This window comes from Lichenostomus cassidix, chromosome 29, assembly GCF_008360975.1.
Source record: "Lichenostomus cassidix isolate B80296 chromosome 29, HeHo_3.0, whole genome shotgun sequence".
Classification (NCBI taxonomy): Eukaryota; Metazoa; Chordata; class Aves; order Passeriformes; family Meliphagidae; genus Lichenostomus; species Lichenostomus cassidix.
The window spans coordinates 2,422,914-2,441,098 of NC_139509.1; the positions used below are offsets into that span (position 1 = coordinate 2,422,914).

At 59.5% G+C, this 18,185-nt stretch overlaps 1 protein-coding gene across 6 annotated transcripts in view; it reads left to right on the top strand.

Annotated features, from left to right (window-relative positions):
• Positions 1-1,613: 1,613 nt before the first annotated feature.
• Positions 1,614-18,185, top strand: part of LRP1 (LDL receptor related protein 1) — a 76,458-nt gene continuing 59,886 nt past the window's right edge. For 5 of the 6 annotated variants that reach the window (XM_085040912.1, XM_085040915.1, XM_085040914.1 and 2 more), the window contains exons 1-2: positions 1,615-1,774; positions 16,241-16,363. In XM_085040912.1, coding sequence (XP_084897038.1) covers positions 1,702-1,774; positions 16,241-16,363 — 196 coding nt within the window. In that variant the 5' untranslated portion in view covers positions 1,615-1,701. Of the gene's footprint in view, positions 1,775-16,240; positions 16,364-18,185 lie in introns of all 6 variants that reach the window. The other variant, XR_014846322.1, reaches the window with a different exon arrangement.

Below are 18,185 nucleotides of genomic sequence, written 5' to 3' on the forward strand. Positions count from 1 at the left end.
CCCCTCCAGCCCACCGGGTTACGCTTTTGCCACCCCGGCCCTTCCACAGGGGCGGCGTCCCAGGAACATCTGGACCTTCTCCCGAACATCTGGCGCCGCAGCAGCCCGAATGACCGCCCCCGCTGCTGCCTGACCGGGGTGGGGCGGGGCAGGCGTGTGACATAATTAAAAAAACATATGACATCACGCGGAGGGGTCGCATGGTGCCTGATGACGGTGCCGGGACCGCTGCCCATCTCCCTCCTCGGCCCCGGGCCTTTGCAGGCAGCGGCGCGGCCAATTGATGACGTCACGCCTCTGGCTCTGACGTCACGGTTCTCAGTCAAAGCTGGAGTTGGGTGAGTGATGGTCGATGACGGGACCCCCATGATGTGGGTCTGCTGTTCCGGCCCCCCTGCCCTGAGCCCTGCACCCCCTGCAGGGACGGCTTGGCGGACGACGAGGGTCCCGTGCCCTCGGGGCTGGCGAGGGACCCACTGCCCTGGGGGGACAGTGAAGGTCCCACTACCCTCGGAGATAGCGAGGGTCCTGCTGCCCTGGGGGAACGCTCAGGGTCCCAGTGCCCTTGGGGGTGGTGATGGTCCTGCTGTCCTGGGAGAATGGGGAGGGTACTGCTCTTTGGGGATGGAGAAGGTCTGCCCCACTGCCTTTGGCGATGGTGAATGTCCCACTGCCCTGTGGGGACAGTGAAGGTCCTGCAGCCCTGAGGGGACGGCGAGGGTCCCGCTGCCCTTAGGGATGATGAGGCTCCTACTGCCTTGTCCGTCTCTGACCTGCAGCCGGTACCGTGTGTCGGTAGAGGGGAGCTGGGCCGCCCCCCGCACCTGGGGCCATTGGGGGCCACCACAGCACGGGCGGGCAGGGGACTGGAGTGGCATCGCGGGTCGGTACCGCGTGTGGGCGCGGGACCCGCAGCGCTGTAGCTGTACCACACCGACCCCCTGCCCGTAACACACCGACCCCGGCCCCGGCCCCCTGCACGGACCATACTGACACCGATACCGACACCGGACCCCTGCCCGGACCATACTGACACTGACACCGACACTCTCACCGGATCGCTGCCCGTACCGTACTGACACTGATACCGGCACTGGACCCCTGCCCGTACCATATTGACACCGATACCGGCACCAGTACCGACACCGGACCCCTGCCCGTACATTACCGACAGCAGCACTGGACCCTTGCCCAGAGCACACCGATACCGGTACCGGTACCGACACCGGACCCCTGCCCGGACCCCGTCCCTGCCCACACCCACCGGGGGGCGCAGCCCCGGCACCGCGTGCGCATGCGCGTAGGACCCCCCCCCCACCGCCACGCGCGTGTCCCGTCCCCCCCCATCGCTCCCGTCCGCGCGCGGCGGCGGCGACGGCTCGAGCCCGGTGACGTCAGGCGGGCGGCGGCGCGCGCTCCATCACCCCCCCCCCCAAATCACCGCCCTCCCTCCGCCGCGGCGGCGGCGCGCGCAGACCCCCCCCATCCCCCGCCGCCGCCACCCCCCGGCCCCGCCGCTCCCCGGCCCCGCCGCCGCCGCCGCCCAGCCCGGAGGGTCCGCCCGCCCCCCGGCCCGGCCCGGCCCGGCCGCCGGCCCGCCCCCGCCCGCCCCCCGCGGATGTCGGTGCGCGGGCCCGGGACGCGCCGCCCCACGGGCAGCACGGCGTGAGGAGCCGCTGCCGCCGCCGCCGAGCCGCCGGCATGGGGCCGCTGCTGGCCCTCGCCGGGAGCCTGCTGGCCCTGCTGGCCGCACCCGCCGCCCGCGCCCTCGAAGGTGAGTCGGGGGGCGGCGGGGCCGGACCCCCGCGGGGCGCTACCGGCGGGGAGGGGGGACACCGGCGGGGAGGGGGAGGCGCCGCAGCCGCGCGGCCCCGCAGCCGCTGTCGGGGGCGCAGGGCTCGGCTGGGCCGGGGAGGGGGCGGGGGGCGCCGCGCGTCTCCCCCCGCCGCCGCCGCCGCCGTGACAAAGCAGAGCGGGCGCAGCCCGTCCCCACCGCGCCGGGGGGACTCCGGAGGGACCGCGGGGCAGCGGGCCGGACTGGGGAGGCGTCCTCCCCGCACCCCTCCTGAGCGCACGATGCGCCCCCCGCCCCGTCCCCCCGCAGCCGCGGGGGCTGCTCGCTTGCGCTCCCCGTTTTCTCCTCTTTGCCCGTTCCCGTGGCTCCCACCCGCCCTCCATCCCATTTTCCTCTGGAATCCAAAGTTTTCCCCGCAGCCAGGCAGGAAAGTTGGAGCTCAGCACCGCTGCGGGAGCCGGGGCCGGGGGTCCCGGTGTCCCGGGGATGCCTGGGGCTGGAGTCTCCCCTGTCCCAGGGGTGCCCGTGACAGCCCGGCCTCGCCCCCCGCTCCCACTCTTGCATAACCGGGGCTGCTTCTCCCGGAGCCGCGACGCTCGGCTGCGGAGTTTGGCTATGACCGGGCCTGGTGGCACTGGGAATGTGTTTATCCAGCGGCCGGGCTGTCCATCCCCCAGTCCGTGTGTCCGTTTGTCCAGCCTCCCCCCCATCCGTCCATCCAGCTCCCTGCCAGCCGCTCGTTCCCAAGCCGTGCACGTCGCGTTCCCGGCCCTTATTGATCTATTCAGTAAATACTTGAGCTCGTCAGCTCCATGGCCGGGCTGGGAATGTGCGAGGGGCCGCTCTTGGCAGCGCCCGTGCTCCGTGCTGGCAGCCGATCCAGCCGGGAACCGGCGGCCGTGGCGAAGTTCCTCGCAACGCTTGGACGCACAGGGCTGTTTTTCCTTTTAAAAGCAGGGAAATGGGGGGGTCTCGGCTTTCCTGTTACAGATTCCCCTCTGTCCGCATGGGAATGGCCTGGTGAAATGAGAGGCCAGAATGATGGATGAGTGAGAGGGTTTTTTTTTGGAGGGAGGTTTTTCTGTCCCATTTCTTTGCCCACCTTAGAGCGAAGCGGGAGAAGGGATTTGGTGTCGTGGCAGTGGCAGCATCTGACCCGTCACCGGGTCGGAGGGATGGAGGAGGAGGAGGAGGAGGTTTGGGCAAATGCCAGATCCCTGCCCCAGATTCATGTCTGGGGCTGCAGGAGGCCGGAGCCTGCGGTTTCCATCCTCCAGCCCCTCCTCGCCCTTCCGGGGATGCGGGCGCTTGATCTGTGTCCCTTGGAGGGAGGTGACAGGAGCGGAGCAGCTCAGGGCACCCCGCAGCCCCTCCTCGGTGGCACCTGCAGGGCTGATTGAGCCGCTGGCACTCTCCCGGTGAGCTCGGCACTGCAGGTGGCCAGCAGCTGAGCCCTCCGGGGTCACCCCTCGAGGGACCCAAGGTCTCAGAGGCATCATCCCCGCTCGGAGGTGGCTCGGAGCAGCCGGCGGATCCAGAAGTTGGTGGGGGCGGAAGGGAGGCATCGCTCATTGCATAAGCTGCGTTGCCTTTGGAAACGAGGCTGCGGAAAGATGATGAGCTGGAGGGAAGTTCCTCCATCCTCTTCTCCACCCCAGGAGCCGGAGTGGGGCAGAGGCACCCCTTCCTCTGAGTGCATGTTCCTTTCGGGGTCATGATGGGGACAAGGTGCTGTTCCACCACCTCGGGGTGCTGGGAGCTCTATGACCCTGTGGGTGGGAGGATGTGGAAGCATGTGGCGGATGTGGAGGCACCACAAGCGTGTGGTTGGGCTGGTTGGGAGGCAGAATGTGCCACCAAGGTGCCATCTCAGCTGGTACCTCAGCCCTGGCAGTCCTGCAGGTCTCCCACTGCCCCAGCTGGGTGCAGTGGGGCTCTGGGAGAGCCTGGGATGTCGTTGGGAGCAGGGTTCAGGTTCCCATCCTTATCTGGAGACCCAATTTCTCACACACGCTGCCTCAGTTTGCAGCTCTGGAAGTGCTTTCCTTGTTCCTGGAGGAGGACAAAGTCCAGCTGTGGGGTGGTTGGAAGCACTTTGATGGCAAAGGGCAGCGGTGTGCAACTCCTGTCTGTCTGATCCTCCGCTGCTTCCCAGGGCAGCGTGGGGCATCCCTGGGCCCTGTGGCTGCAGAGCCCTGGGAGTGGAGTGAGGCCAGGCAGGGATCTCTCCGTTCCTGTTTTGGAAATACCTGTGGTTGAGGGTGGCTGGGGTGTTTTGGTGCAGCACTTCCCTCTCGCCACCTTGGTGGTCTGGCATGTCCCGCTGTGTGCCCTGGCGTGTCCCCTTGTGTGCCTGTGTGTGCCCATGTGTGTGCCCATGTGTGTTCCCGTGTGTGCCCGCGTGTTCTCACGTGTGCCCGTGTGTCCCTGTGTGTTCCCAGGTGTTTTCCCGTGTGTGTGCACACGTGTGGGTGTGTACACGCCGCTTCCCTGAGCGTGCATGGACACGCCCGGAGCTGCGCTGGGTTCAGTGGAGGTGAACAGTGGAGGTTTGGGGTGTTGGGAGGAGAAGGCAGGAGGTGCTGCCCCTGGGGAATGGCTGGGGGTTCCTCCGTGCAGTCTGGAGGGATGTCTGGCATTCCCGTGTGGATTCCAGTGGCATCTCTCCTGGTGTGAGAGCTGCCACTGTGATGTCCAGTGAGAGGACCAGACTCTGCCCCCATCCCATGGCATTGGGCACCAGAGGACAGGGGCAGTGCTGGAGCATCCCTGGCAGCGCTGCCAGGTTTGGGGTGAAGCCGAGGCATTGCCTCCTCGCTGCTTCCGAAGCTCCCGAGGCGCGGTGGGCGGCGCGGGGGTGGCAACAGCTGTGGCAGCCCCCTCGCCTTCGGTGTCTCAGCCCCACCACTCGCTCCTCGTGTTCTCTCCCTGCCGGTTCCATGTGCTCCGGGGGAGCCTGCGAACCGGGAAGGAGCGGGGGCTGCTCCAGCTGGTGATGCTTTTCCTCCAGTGCTAAGTACCAGTTGGGATGATGGGGAGCAAAACCACCCAGGTCCTCCCTGTGCCTCCAAGGCCGTGGTTTCTGGAGCATCCTCTGTACGATCTGGTGGTGTAGGAGTTCCACTTTGGTGTTGCTTGGTTCCTCTTTGCCCCCAGCCCGTGCCTGACCTGTGGTTGCCCAATTCAGGCTCTGCTCAGCTGCTCGGGCGTTCCCCTCTCCTCGCAGGAACAGCAGGATTGGAGCGGAAAATCAGAGACAAATTAAGGGAAAAGCTGCGTAAACCAGCTGCTGGGTGGGGTCCCGAAAACAGCCCTGGAGTCGGCCGAGGGGACGGGGTGGTGGCACGAGAAGCTTTGAGGCGGGAAGGTTGGCTCCCAAAATCCTCCCACTTCCTGGGATGAGATTGTTTGGGGAAGGACCACTGCCCCTTCCCCCTCCAGGAGGGCACGGGGGGGACCCGGCTGCCCCCCGAGGTTGTGACAACATCCAGGTCACCTTCCAGTGCTCGCTGAGGGTGGGGAGGGGGATGGAGAGTGGGCAGGGTGAGGATCAGGAGCCCTTTGGGCAGGAACTGGGAGCACTGGTAGCATCCCTAGAGGTGATGGTGGTGGCAGGGTGAGGACATTGGGTGCTGGGGTCTGTGCCAGCACTCTCCTGTCCCGTGGCTGTCTGGAGCCTCCTGTGAGGCTCATTCTGGTGCAGCAGCACCAGAGAGGAAGAATCTGCTCTGGCTGTCAGGTGGATCCTGCTGCTGAGGACTTGCCACCATCTCACCAGCACCGGGATGCTCCTCAGGGAATGGGACAACCCCTGGGGTTCCTGCCTGTCCCTGGGGACTGTGTCCACAGCCAGGGTTTGGCTGTGCCCATTTCTGTGACCCCCACAGCACTCCAGGGCTTTGGCTGAGCCTTTGGAAAGCTTTCCTGAGCCTGTGGATGAGCTTTTGGACAGAGCTTCTCCAAAACAGTGTCGAGAGCACGTGATTCTGCAAGCGTCCTTTGCCCGGCAAGGGGGTGCATGGGAGGTGCTTCCCAAAATCACAGCCAGGACTGGGCCCTCGGGAGCCTTGGAGTGCCCGGGGAGAGGAGGGGACACAGGATGTGCCACATCCTGCTGAGTCAGCACGGCGATGAGCCCGTGGCTTTGTCATGGGGCAGGAGGTTCCTCTTCCAGGCATGGAGATGATTTCGGTTCCCAGATCCACTCCAGGCACTCTCCTGGTGCAGATAAATCCTTTCTCTGTGTCCCCCCCCAGACCTCCCAGCCCTTCTGTGGGATGCTGAGTCTCTCTGAGAGCTGCCAAATGCAGAGTCCTGCTCCACCCAGCTCATCCCAACGAGCACTGCTGAAGTGCCTGGGATGGATCTGGCAGTCCCAGGGTTGGGAATGGATTCCTTGGAGTTGGTGCTGATCCCAGCCGTGGCTCAGCTTGTGAGCAGTGGATGCATCGGCCTGTTTCCTTCCCACAGTCCTGACTTTGCTGGCCAGACAGGACTCTCCTCATGCTTGGGATGAATTTTGTCTCCATCACCTCCCATAGAGTGTGTCCAGCTGTGTTCCCATGGACATCCCTCTCCAGGGACATCAGGTGGTGCCTGGGGATGTTTTGCATCCAGTGCTGGCATCCTCAGGCTTTCCCCAATGGAGCATCTGCCCCTGCTGCAGTGTTTTTCCCCCAGTTTTCCAGGGGATGCTTTTCCCCTCTCCTTGGGATTTTGCAATCCAAGGCCACCTCGAGCTATTTACAGCCCAGGTTTTGCTGTTGACTTAACTTTCCAGCCCTTTCCACACACCGGGCAGCCCGACCTGCCGGCTGCGGCCTCACCAAATATTTTCAGCATTTTCTAATTCGGCTCAAACCCGTTGTTTTCTTTGCCGTGTGACTTTTATTTTTGAAGGAAAAGCACAGGGTGGGCCGTGAGGGCTGCTCTGGATGTTATTCCATCGTGAGAGGTTGCGTTCCCCAACGTGGTCCGGCCGTTTTTAGGGCTAAATATAGACTCCAGTGTCCTTCCTGAGCCAGGGAATGGAGCGGGCTGGAGCTGCAGTCATGCAGATGCTGTGCAGGATCCCACACGGTCCCAGCACTGCTCGTGGGGTTGGCAGAAGAATTGTTGGATAATGACCTTGCTGGCAGCTCTGAGCCTCTCCGATGGGACTGTGCTCGCAGTGGCACCGAGGGGAGGGATGGGAAGAGCATCCCAGACTCCAGGGAATGTCAGGAAGGTGAGAGCAGGTCTGTGATGTCCAAAACGCATGGATTGGGGCAGCAGTGGGAATTGTGGATGTCTGGGAGGGAGTCTAATTGAGTTGGAAGTTGCATCTTTAATGGAGTGGACTAATTAGCCTCTTGCCAGATGCTGTTTCTCCAAATGAGACTGTGGTGAGGGTGGGCAGGTGTTGGAGGTCTCATCCTGGGGATGGGTAGGTGTTGGGGGTCACATCCTGGGGACACTAGGTGTTGGGGTTCTCATCCTGAGGGTGGGCAGGTGTTGGGGGTCTTAACCTGAGGATGGGCAGGTGTTGGGGGTCACATCCTGGGCAGGTGGGGGAGGTGAGTCTGGGGGTTGCTGTTGAATTGGGGGGTTGCTGTTGAATTGGGGGGCTGCAGTTGAGGGGTTGAGAGGAGCTGCTGCTCTGCCATCCATCCCTTAGTGACCAAGCTGAGGAGGATTCCAGCCGGGAAGGGCTTTGGGAGCCATCCTGCTGCTGGCCCTGTGGCCCAGCCTCACTGGGGGTGGCTGGGTTTGTTCGCTGAGCAAAAATTTAAATGTGTTGAGGGCTTTGAATGGCATCAATCTCACCCATATACCTGCAGCTCTTTGTTCGTGGGCACAGGCTCGTGGTCCTGGCTCACACATGGCTCATTCAGGCCACCAATGCTCACAGCTGGCCAACAGCGTGGCCACAGCTCGTGCAGGGGTGTCTGCACCCCCTGGCCCTGCATTGGGCTCCTCAGGACCGAGTCCCTCCTGGTGTCCCCTCCCTCTGCTTCCCTGTGCCCTCAATGCTGGCACATGGTGATTTTGTCAGAATTGGAACGTTGTGGCCTCAGGGATGGCACAGGGACACAAATCCTCGGCTCTGGGGAGCAGCAGGACATTCCCCTGCCCTCCCTTCCCCCCTGGTGGGCTGCCAGTGTGTGCCCACCCACCCCATGTGCCCACCCACTCCGCTGGGGACACTTCTTGCCTGTCCCCTGCTGCCGGTGTCAATACCCTTTGGCTGTCCCTGGCTCTGTCACTGCCAGGAGAGCGGCTCCAGATCACTTATGACACTTTGGGGGCACAGACACCCCAAACCACGGCGCTGACAGTGGTCCTGTCCTCTCCAGGCACTGAGAACCAAACCCCTCCAGACCCCAGCGCAGAGAAAGGCCATGAAAGGTTTCCTCCCGGCGGGTGTCGCGGTGCTTTTTTATTGTTTGGAAAAGGAAGCACTTGGGTTTAATACTTCCCGCTCCAGCCGCCTTCCCAGCGCCCGGGCGGATGCTGCGGGGCACCGGGGCGAGCGCCGCGTGGAGCTGGGCTGTGCCGGCGCCTCCGCCCCGGGGTTGGCTCCTCATCCTTGGGTCGGTGCCCACGCCAAGGCCCTGCTTCCTGCCGCAGCCCCCGGCCCTTCCAGATGGGTTCGCTCAGCCTCTTCTCTCCCGGCCTGGAGCGTGATTTCCCCCGGGAAAAGCGGATTTGGAGCCCAGCGCTGCTTACTCACTCTCCTCCGCAGCCGCGCTGATGCCGTCGGCCTTCGCCCAGCCCAGCCCTACGCCCTTTCAGCTGCGTGAAATCCTAAATTTTCTTTTCCTGCGACTTACAGAGGCTAAAACCAGGGAAAGCAGGATCCCTGACCTGCAGGAATCCCCTGGGAGCATCCGGTGGAGATGCCAAGGGGTCAGGTGGCATCTGGGACGTGGCATCAGCTCAGGGAAAACTGTGCCGATTCCTCTTTCACCGTTTGTACCACTTGCAGGCAGATGGGACATTGCACCGTGCCAGGGATGTTTTTCCAGCGGAGCAGCTGCCACCTGGAAGCTGTGCAGGACCTGCCTTCCCAAGGAATCCCCAAACCTTTGCCCTCAGCAGCAGATGATGCTCGCTGTGCTGGGGAGGCAATGGGCAGCTGGAGCTGTGTCCCCATGGGATGGTTGAGTTTGGTTTTGGTGACTGGGATGGGAATTGATGACAGACAAAAACTGTAGCAGGAGCAGGGCAGGGCCATGGTGTTATCCCTGGGGAGACTCTGAAGTAGCAGGAGATTGCACCATGCAGTAGTGGCTCTGTGATCTTGTGCTCCCCAGAGCTGGGAGATGCTCTGAGATCCCCCAGGGGACCTCAGGAGGTGACCTGGAGGCTTGGAACAGGTCTGGATCTCCATGTCCCCATGCCCTTCTTGCTGCTTTCCAGCCTGCTGGAGCATCCAGCATCTCCTGGGGGGTGACTGTTCCCCGCCCTGGCTGGGGTGAGACCCCCCATGTGCACCCCAATGAGGACCCACAGGTGTGGCCACCCCAAGGATCCCAAATCCCAGCTGGGATCATCCCTGGCTGCGTTCACACGGGCAGGTGGAGCCGAATCCAGAGCAACTCCCTGCACGGCCGCGCTGCTCGGGAATAAAAGTCCCTTTATGCCGGAATAATTAGTGTACTCAGAGCATGCTAATTATTCTGGGATAAAAGTGACTTTTATTCCAGCAGAGTGTCCTCTCAAAGGGCCCTTTCTGCCCGCTCCCGGGGCACAATAGCTGCTCTGCTCCGTTTCCCCATCCCAGACAAAGTCCTTATTTGCGGAGGCAGCGAAATTGAGTTGACTAATGAATTAAGGCCAATGGTTCTGGCCGGGCTCCAGCCCTTTGAAAGCCTTGGCGAGCTGATGCCCGGCCCGGCGGGAGGAAGCACGGACCCTCCTGCCCCACCGAGCCCCCGGCAGCCTCCCCTCCCTCCCTCCCTCCCAGCTGCCGGGATGAAATGCCTATTAATCTATCCTGTGGAATTGCTTTATTCCCGGCGCAGGCAGGGCTCTGGAGGGAGCGTTATCAGCTCCAGCCACAGGCCATAAATAACCACCGCGGTGCAGAGCGCCGGATCCTGTTTGGGTTCCCAACTGCCCAGGGTATAAACATCCCACTCCTATTGCCGGGATGAATACAGGGAATAAAGGCTGAGCAGGTAGGGGAGGTGGGGGGCTCTGCAGGCCTGCTGCCCCCTCCCCATCCCTTCTCTGAGGAAGGAGAAGAGGGACACGGGGCACCCCAGCAGGGATGGCCACTGGCCAGGGCTGGCTGCAGCCCATCCAACTGCACCCAGAGGACTTAAACCCCTTTCTCCTGGCTGCAAATGCTTTCTTCTTTCTCCTTTCCCCCCCACCTTTTTTTTTTTTTTTTTTTTTTTTCCATTTAAATTGCAGATAAGCTGCAAAAAGAAAGATACCAAAAAAGCGGGATTCTCCCTCGATTCGCCCTCGGCTGCGGGGCTGGAGCAGCCCCTCCTGCCCCTCCCCACCACAGTCTGGATGATCCAGCTCTTTTTTTTTTGTTTGTTTTATTATTATTATTATTATCCCCCGTTCTGGCAATGCCGGAGCTTTCGTTTCATCTGGTTCCATCTCCTGCCATTTTCCAGCTCGTTCCGCTGCGGACTCTCCGTGGGGCTGGAGGCGGGAGGGGACGCGGGGGATCGCGCTCCAGCACGGCTCTCCCAGCTCCTGAATTTGGTTTAAAATGCAAATCTTTCCTTTATTCCTTTTTTTTTTTTTTTTTTTTTTTTTAATGGATTTCATCTGAAGGCGGCGGAGCTGCTGGAGCTTGGGGAGCGGGAGGGGAAGGGGCTGGGCAGGGCGGGGGGGAGCGCATTCCTCCCAGATTTCCTGATGCGTGTTCGCATGGAAATCGTCTCCCCCCGGATGCGTTTGAAGTCAGGTGACGGAGCTGCGGGATGGACGCAGCCCTGGGAGCCGCAATATGATTTTTTCCCCCTTCCCCCTCCGCGGGGATGCTGGTGGGCATCTTCCCCCTCCTGCCTCCACCTCCCGCCTCCCTCGGGATGCGCTCGCCCATCCATCCTCCTCCTCTCCGTCCCCCCCGTCCTCGCTCTGCTCCTTTGTCTGCGTTTGGGGGTGGTGTTGGGAGATCCTGGCTGCTGGGAATCCCATCCTGGTGTTGGGGGGCTGCTGGGATGCTGCTGGGGTGCCCTGGGGTTGTCACCTCTCCCTGCTCTGCTGCCCTGAGCTCAGCTTGACCCCAGAGAGAAGTGGGACATTGAGATGTCACCTCCCAATCCCTGGAGCACCACTGGGCTCCCAATCCATGTCCCACGGGGAGGGATGGGTGTCCCTTGCCGTGGGGAGTGTCCAGGTGGGTGATGGGAGAACCTGTGGAATGTCACCAGTGGGAAAGGAATGTGCTGGTGGGATTTGGGATGGGTGAGCATCCATCCCCATCCTGCCTGTCCCTTTGGGGTGTGACCAGGGGGTGACAGCCCTGCCCATGTCCCCGGATGGGTCTAGGGGCAAGCAGGAACTTCCAGCTGCTTCCCACCACCATCATCCCTTGGACAGGGCTGGGAACACGGGGAGAAACCAGGGATGGAAAACCAGGGAAGCACCAGAATGCTGAGGCTGAAGAGATAGTGGGGCTTGGTTTTGGTTGGATTTGTTGTCTCCTTGGGGTCCCAAAAATGGAGATAATCAGAATGAACCCTCTCCAGAGGCCTTCCAAGTGCCCACATCCAGCCAAAGCCTGTCCCAGGAATGGCACTGAGCTGCCATTCCAACACCTCTGGCACAGCAGATCCAGGCTTGGCTTCTCCAAATCCTCTTTTTTTTTCTTTGAGGAAGGTGAACACCTCGTGATTTCAATGCCATAGTCCAACTTGAAGGGAAAAAGGGGGGAAAAAACCTATTTTAAAGTCAATATTTACTCAGCAATTGGCCGTCCCCCTCCCCCAGCCCGGCCGCATACCTGCGGCTTCTCCGGCGGGAATGGCCGGGAGCCCTGGAAGGCCCTGGAAGAGCTGGAGCAGGGATCTGGTTTGAATCTTCCCGTTCGGAGGGGGCCGGATGGAAGAATTGCAAAAATGCATTTGAACTGTTTTGGGATCGTGTGTTTAAATGCAAAACAAACAGCTGAGCCTTCCTTTCCCTTTCCCCCCTGGAAAAATGTGCCTCAAACCTGAGGGTTTGGTATTTTAAATGTCTCTATTAGCCCGTTCAGCTTTTGGGAGCAGGAAAATTTATGGGATTTGGGGTTTGAGGATCAGCCTGGAGCCCCAGCCCAGGGTTGAGGGAGCTGGAGCTCCAGGCTTTGGCCTTCCCAGTGCTTGTCTTGAGGCTGCAGAGAAACTCCAGGATGCTGGAAGTTCTGAAAACACAAAAAAAGGAACAAATACTGTTTTTTCCGCAGTTCAGGGACAACGGATGGATGACATGGGGGAGAAAAGTGAAGCTTAAGGTGACTCTGATGTGGTTTTGGTGGATTTTGTGTGTTGAATGTGGTTGAGTTTGTGTCTTGGGTGACTCGGAGGCTCTGGCAGCTCCTTGTCACAAATTCCAAGCTGGCACTGGGAGTCCCACAGGGACCATGGACTTGTTTTCTTCTGGGAAGAGTGGCCATGGATTTTTGGAGTGCTCCAGCCTTGATCCACAGGGAAGGAGGAAGAGGAGGAATGTCAGGATGAAGATGTGTTCATCTGCCTGCTGGAACAGCCTCTGCCAAAGAAATGCCAAAATTGCCCAAAACACAACAACCCGCCCCGTTTTGGGGTTCTGCAGCCCTGCGAGGTGGGGATGGAGACCTGGAGGAGCACGGAGTGGGAATATTTCCCTCTGGAATGGGTTTATCCCCTCCTTTTCACGCTCCCTTCTCCCCCAGAACATCTGGTTTGCGAATCGCGCCCGTCCCAGCCTGTATTTATGGCCAGCTCTGTTTCCTGGCCGGCCGCCTCCTCCCGAGGAGAGGAGGAGCAGCTGGGCTGAGGAAGAAGCAGGGAAGGATTTCCTTCATATTTTTGTGCTTTGCTTCCAGTCTGTCCAGGGTTTTATATCATCCTCATCCGTGGACCGAAGGTCACTTGGCCTCTGCTTCCCGACCTCTCCAACAGCCCTTTTCAGTGTCCATTTCTTATTTTAGGCAAAAACCCAGATGTTTTTCGGTGTTTGTCTTTGCCAGCCTTTATCCCAGCTCCGACGCAAAGCCTTCTGGTGTCCATGGAATGCTGGCACCAGGCTCTGGGTCCCCTTCCCACCTGGGAAGACCTCACTGGGATTCTGTTCCTACCCCATCCTGGAGGAGAGCAATCCCCTTTCTTGCACCCAAATGGCTTTTCTTTGGACCTGTTTTTTGGCCATTTCATTTTTGGACCTTTTTTGGTTTTGGGCCTTGTAGTTTTTTTGAGCCTTTTTGTTTTTACATCCGTTTCTTCTAGGTGAGGCCTTTTTTGAGGAGGGTCCTTTTTTTGGCCTCTTTTTATTCCCGTTTTGGGAGGCTCTTTTTTGGGGTGGGGCCTTGTTTTGGGGACCTCATTTTATGCCTTTTTGGGGTCCCTTTTCTTACGCACTTCTTTGAGTCCCTATTATTTCACCACTTTTGAACCCTTTTTTATTTTTCACCACACTTTACCACCCTTTTTTCCCCACCAGTTTGCACCCTCCTTTAGGTATTTTATTTTCCACCATTTCCCCCATCTTTTTGCTATTCTGACAAACCTCTGCCATGTTTTTATCACGGTTTTTCTGCCTTTGAGTCCCTTTTCAACCAGGGTCTCTCCTCCTTTAGGTATTTGATTTCCCACCGTTCCCCCCATCTTTCGGCTGTTTTAACAAACCTCTGCCATGTTTTTAGCACAGTTTGAGTCCCTTTTCAACCAGGGTCTCTCCTCCTTTAGGTATTTTATTTCCCACCATTCCCCCCATCTTTCGGCTATTTTAACAAACCTCTGCCATGTTTTTAGCACAGTTTCACTGCCTTTGAGTCCCTTTTCAACCAGGGTCTCTCCTCTAGCTGCCAAGGCAAGGACGTGTCCCCGCAGCTGCCCCGGCCCCGCTCTGAGCCGCCCATTGTGCGCCGATGAAGGCTCCTTTATTCCCCATCCCGGAGCTCCGTCTGCTGCCATCGCCGCCGCTGGGGCGAGCGCCCGGCTCGGGAAGGGAATTTGGCTCCTCGCGAGGGATGCATGAACAGACACCTTCTCTAATTGTCCACCTGGCACCGAGGCCTCGTGGGGGCATTGAACCCGCCGGGAACACGCTGTGCGAGGACGGGGAATGTGTGGGGTTGCTGAGGAGCCTGTGGCGGATGGGTGGGAAGCGATTCCCTTCCGTCCTCACGCTGCCCCGAGACGTGGTGGCAATGCCAGGGTGGGAATGTGGTTGGGAGTGGTGGGTTGAGCTGGGTTTGGGTTCCTGGGGTCAACCTGCCTCGATCAGCACCCCTCTCTGGGTGTGACTCGGACTCAGGTGGCCTCGGGATGGTGTATGTGTGAGTGATGTCAGAAATCCCACGTGTTCTGCTCGGCTTCCTGGAGCTGGGAATGCTCAGCACGGACACCCTGGTGCTGAGGGATGACTCCTTCCAGTGTCCCTGCTCCAGGATTGGCGTCTCCAGTGCAAAACAAGCTCCTGTCCTGGCTCTGGTTTCCCATCCCACGAGTGGCTGGGATGGGAATGAATTCCCAGGGATTCCAGGGATTTGCCCTCCTGCAGCTCTGCCTACTCCTCCGGGAAGTGAAACCTGTGGGTTCCAGCGGCTGCGGCAGCCGTAGGTCACGTTGTGGCTGCCGGAGACCTGGGAGGATGAGGAGGAGCAGGAAATCCAAGAGTGTCAAGTCCTTTGCTGTGGTTTTCTTAATGAATCCTGCCTTGGATGCGCCTGTGGCCGGGAGATGGAGGCGGCAGACAAGCTCTGCTGGGAAGAGGGGGTGGTAGGTTGGATATGGAGCAGAGCTGGACCGGGAGGAGGCTGTGCCTGAATCCCTGAGCCCGGTGGGAGGAAGGGGAGGAAGGGGACAGGACTCTGGCCTGGGGAAGGTGGAGGGGAAGGGTAGGGATGCTCCATCCATTTTGATCCATCCAGTCTCCATCTTGGCTGTGCCGAGCAGCAGCTCCCACGCCGCCGGTGCTTGGGGAAGGAAGGGAGGCAGGGAAGCAAGGTTGGCAGGAGGAGCTGCACTTCCGTCGGGGCAAAGCTCTGTGCGGCTCCGAGGAGTGATCAGTGCTGTGACAGGATGGGAAGTGTCCTCCCACCCTTTAAGGATGGGATCGGGATTAGGGACTGCATCATCCCCATCCTGTCCCGTTGCAGCCCCATGGCAGGAGGAAGATGCAGGCACAGAGACCCCCCTTTTCCTTTCCTGGGCTGAGCAGGAAGTGGAGTGGATGCTGGGAGCAGGGAATTTGGCAGGAGAGCAGGGATGCCACGGGATGAATGTTTTGGGAATTGCGTGTGTGGCTGACTGCTCGAACGAGTGCTCGCAGTTGGGTTGGGCTTGTAAGAGATTCGGACATCCCCAGGGCTGGGGCTGGGCAGTGACCTCCCAATGGCCTGACCTCCCCATGGCTGTGACCCCCATGGCAGTGACCATGAGACTGGGCCCCCCCATGGCAGTGAGTGACCCCCATGGCTGTGACCCCCTCATTCCGTGACCCCCCATGGCTGTGACCCCCTCATGGCAGTGACCCCCATGGCAGTGACCCCCTCGGCTGTGACCCTGCCATGACAGTAACCCCCATGGCTGTGACCTCCCCATGGCTGTGACCCCTCCAGCAGTGACCCTCCCATTTCGGTGACCCCCCATTGCAGCCTTTACTTTTGGGGGCCAGCAATGCCTCCTCCCATTTCAATGACCCCCCCATGGTATGGGCAGAAGGTTCTTCCCAGCCTTTCTCCCTCCCCAGCCTCTGAATTTTGGCTTTTCCTGTTGATTTTCGTTCTGTCCATGTTCCCTCCCCTTGTGTCCAGTGGGGAGTGTGGGGTCACCCTTCCCCAAGCTGCCCCAGGGTCCTGGACATGGGATGGATGGATTCCCATCCCGCTGTTGTCTCCACGATTTAAAAAAGCATTACTTTTTAATTTGTTCTCATTTGCGTTTTCTCGTTTTTCCCTGTTTTTCCCTTGCCTAGCACGGAAAACGAAGCGCCTCTGGCTCCCAGGAGCTAATTCATCCAAGTTAAATGATCTTTAAAATCTGCGAGCGCATCACAGTGCTCGGCTCCTGTTTTCTCCCGGTGTAATTAATGCTCCAGCTTAAATTTCCTCCTTTCCTTAGGGGCAGGCTTGATGGATCCGGTGCCGAGCTCAAACTTCCGCCGAGCCATAGGAAAGAAATCATCCCACCCCCCCAAAATAAAACCCCCAAACCAATCTCAGCCTTTAATTGAAATTTGATTTTTCTTTCGGAACAACTTGTCTTTGGGAAGAAACTGATGTTGTTTATTATCGTTATTTCTTTTCTCATCCAGCACCGAAGACTTGTAGCCCCAAACAGTTTGCATGCAAAGATCAGATTACGTGCATATCTAAGGGCTGGCGCTGTGACGGGGAGAAGGATTGTCCGGATGGCTCGGATGAATCTCCCGAGATATGTATGTATGCCTTTCCTTTCCTTCCTAATCCTCTTCCTTTGGGTTTGTTCCATCGCTCCATGGGTGATCCAGGGCCCTGAGTGGCCACAGCACAACGTTCTACCTCAGCTCCTGTTGCTCCTGCAGCCCCTCGGGGTGGGGGGTGTCCATTCCGTCCATCATCCATCCATTTATTTATCCATTTTTCCATTTATCCATCCATCCTCCCTCCGTCCATTGTGCCAAACGTTCCTGGGAATGAGGAATCACTGATTTATTTTTGTTTCCATCAAAATGAATGTGCGCCAGGAAGGAAGAGTTGGAAGTGGTGGCACCAGGTGGTGTCACCCTGTCCTCAGTGCCTTGTCATTCCTGGGCGCTGAGAGCAAAGGAAGATCTCTGGGAGTCCTAGGGAGCAGCTAGAAAGGTGACATCACTGTCCCAGATATGTTTTGAGGTTAGGATGCTGGATTGGGTTCAGTGGTCTGAGCTGTTGGAGCCACTTGGCCACCGCTGGCCACAGCCCTGGTGGTGCTCCCACCTCACCTGGGGTGGTGGAGTCTCTCTGGAAGGAAACAGGGAACTGGGATGGGCTAGATGGGATTGTAGGGATGGGAATGGGGTGTCTGCCGAGGTCAGAGCTGTGGTGACACCAGGAATGGTGGCTCTTCTGTGCCAGAGCAGAGCTGGAGCCAGGTACCACCTGTCCCCATGTCCCAGCATTCCAGGCCAAGGGACAGCCACCACTGGGGACCAGCAGCATCTCCTTGTCCCCTGTCCCAGCTATCCCTCCCAGATTCCCACTTGAGGCTGTGCTTGGCAGAACCATCTCCTCCAGAGCAGTTTCTGGTTCGGCTCTGGGTTTGTTTATTCCTTAAGGCAAAATGATGCAACGGCCCCTCCGTGGGAGGGATGGGGGGCTGGGATGGGCTGGCTGGCTCCAGTCAATCAGCAGCCCTGGAAAATTACAGCAGGAGGGCTCGAGGCTGGAAGAAATCCTTCCTGATTGGCGTGTTCCGCTTGCTGCGTGTCTGTGCTCGATCCATACGGACAGGTGACCGGAGCATGGATGCTTTTCCCTCTCCACCTTTTTCCTCTCTCTTGCCTGTGGCTGCTGAAGGGCCTGGGAGCAGCCTCTGGTGCTGTGGGTTCACCTCATGTGTGGGGGTCGTGGATGTTGGAAGACTCTTGGGTTTGGTCCAGGTCCCCTGAGGGTTCAGCCCTGGAGGACATGAGACCCCCGCTGACCCTGTGCCCCTCAGAACTCGTTTGGCACTGCCAGGACAGGGAAATGGGAGCCTCTGTGAGGCACAGAGCAAAGCCTGGCATCTCTCTCCTCACCACGTGGACCAAGTCCATGTGTGGGACTGAGTTTGTGTGTTTCCATCACCCCCACAGACCCCAAACTTTGGGATCTCTCTGTTCTTCGGGAGCAATTTCCTCTCCAGCCGAGCTCTGGAGACCTGGAGGGACTAGACCTTCCTGAGGGGCTCTTCCCACCTTCCCCAGTTCCCACTTTGCACCAGAAAGGACCCAGCGGGGCACTGTGCCCCTGGGGCACTGAGATTGGGGTGCCAGGGCACATCTGTGCCATTTCCATGGGCCGGGGGATGAGCAGAGCCTCCTGTCTGAGCTCATTCCCGTGGAGCCTGACCTGTCAGCACAAGCCCCTGGTATCTCCAGGATTGCCAGGCCAGCTTTTCTCACGCCACTCCGGCACCGGGGCTTCCAGCAGCCTCTCATCCCCGTTATCTCTCTGGCAGGGAGAGAATGACTTTTATTACTCTGATTTAATCCGTGTTTGAGCTGCAGCTCCCTCCGCTGCTCCAGAGCCCTTCGGTGC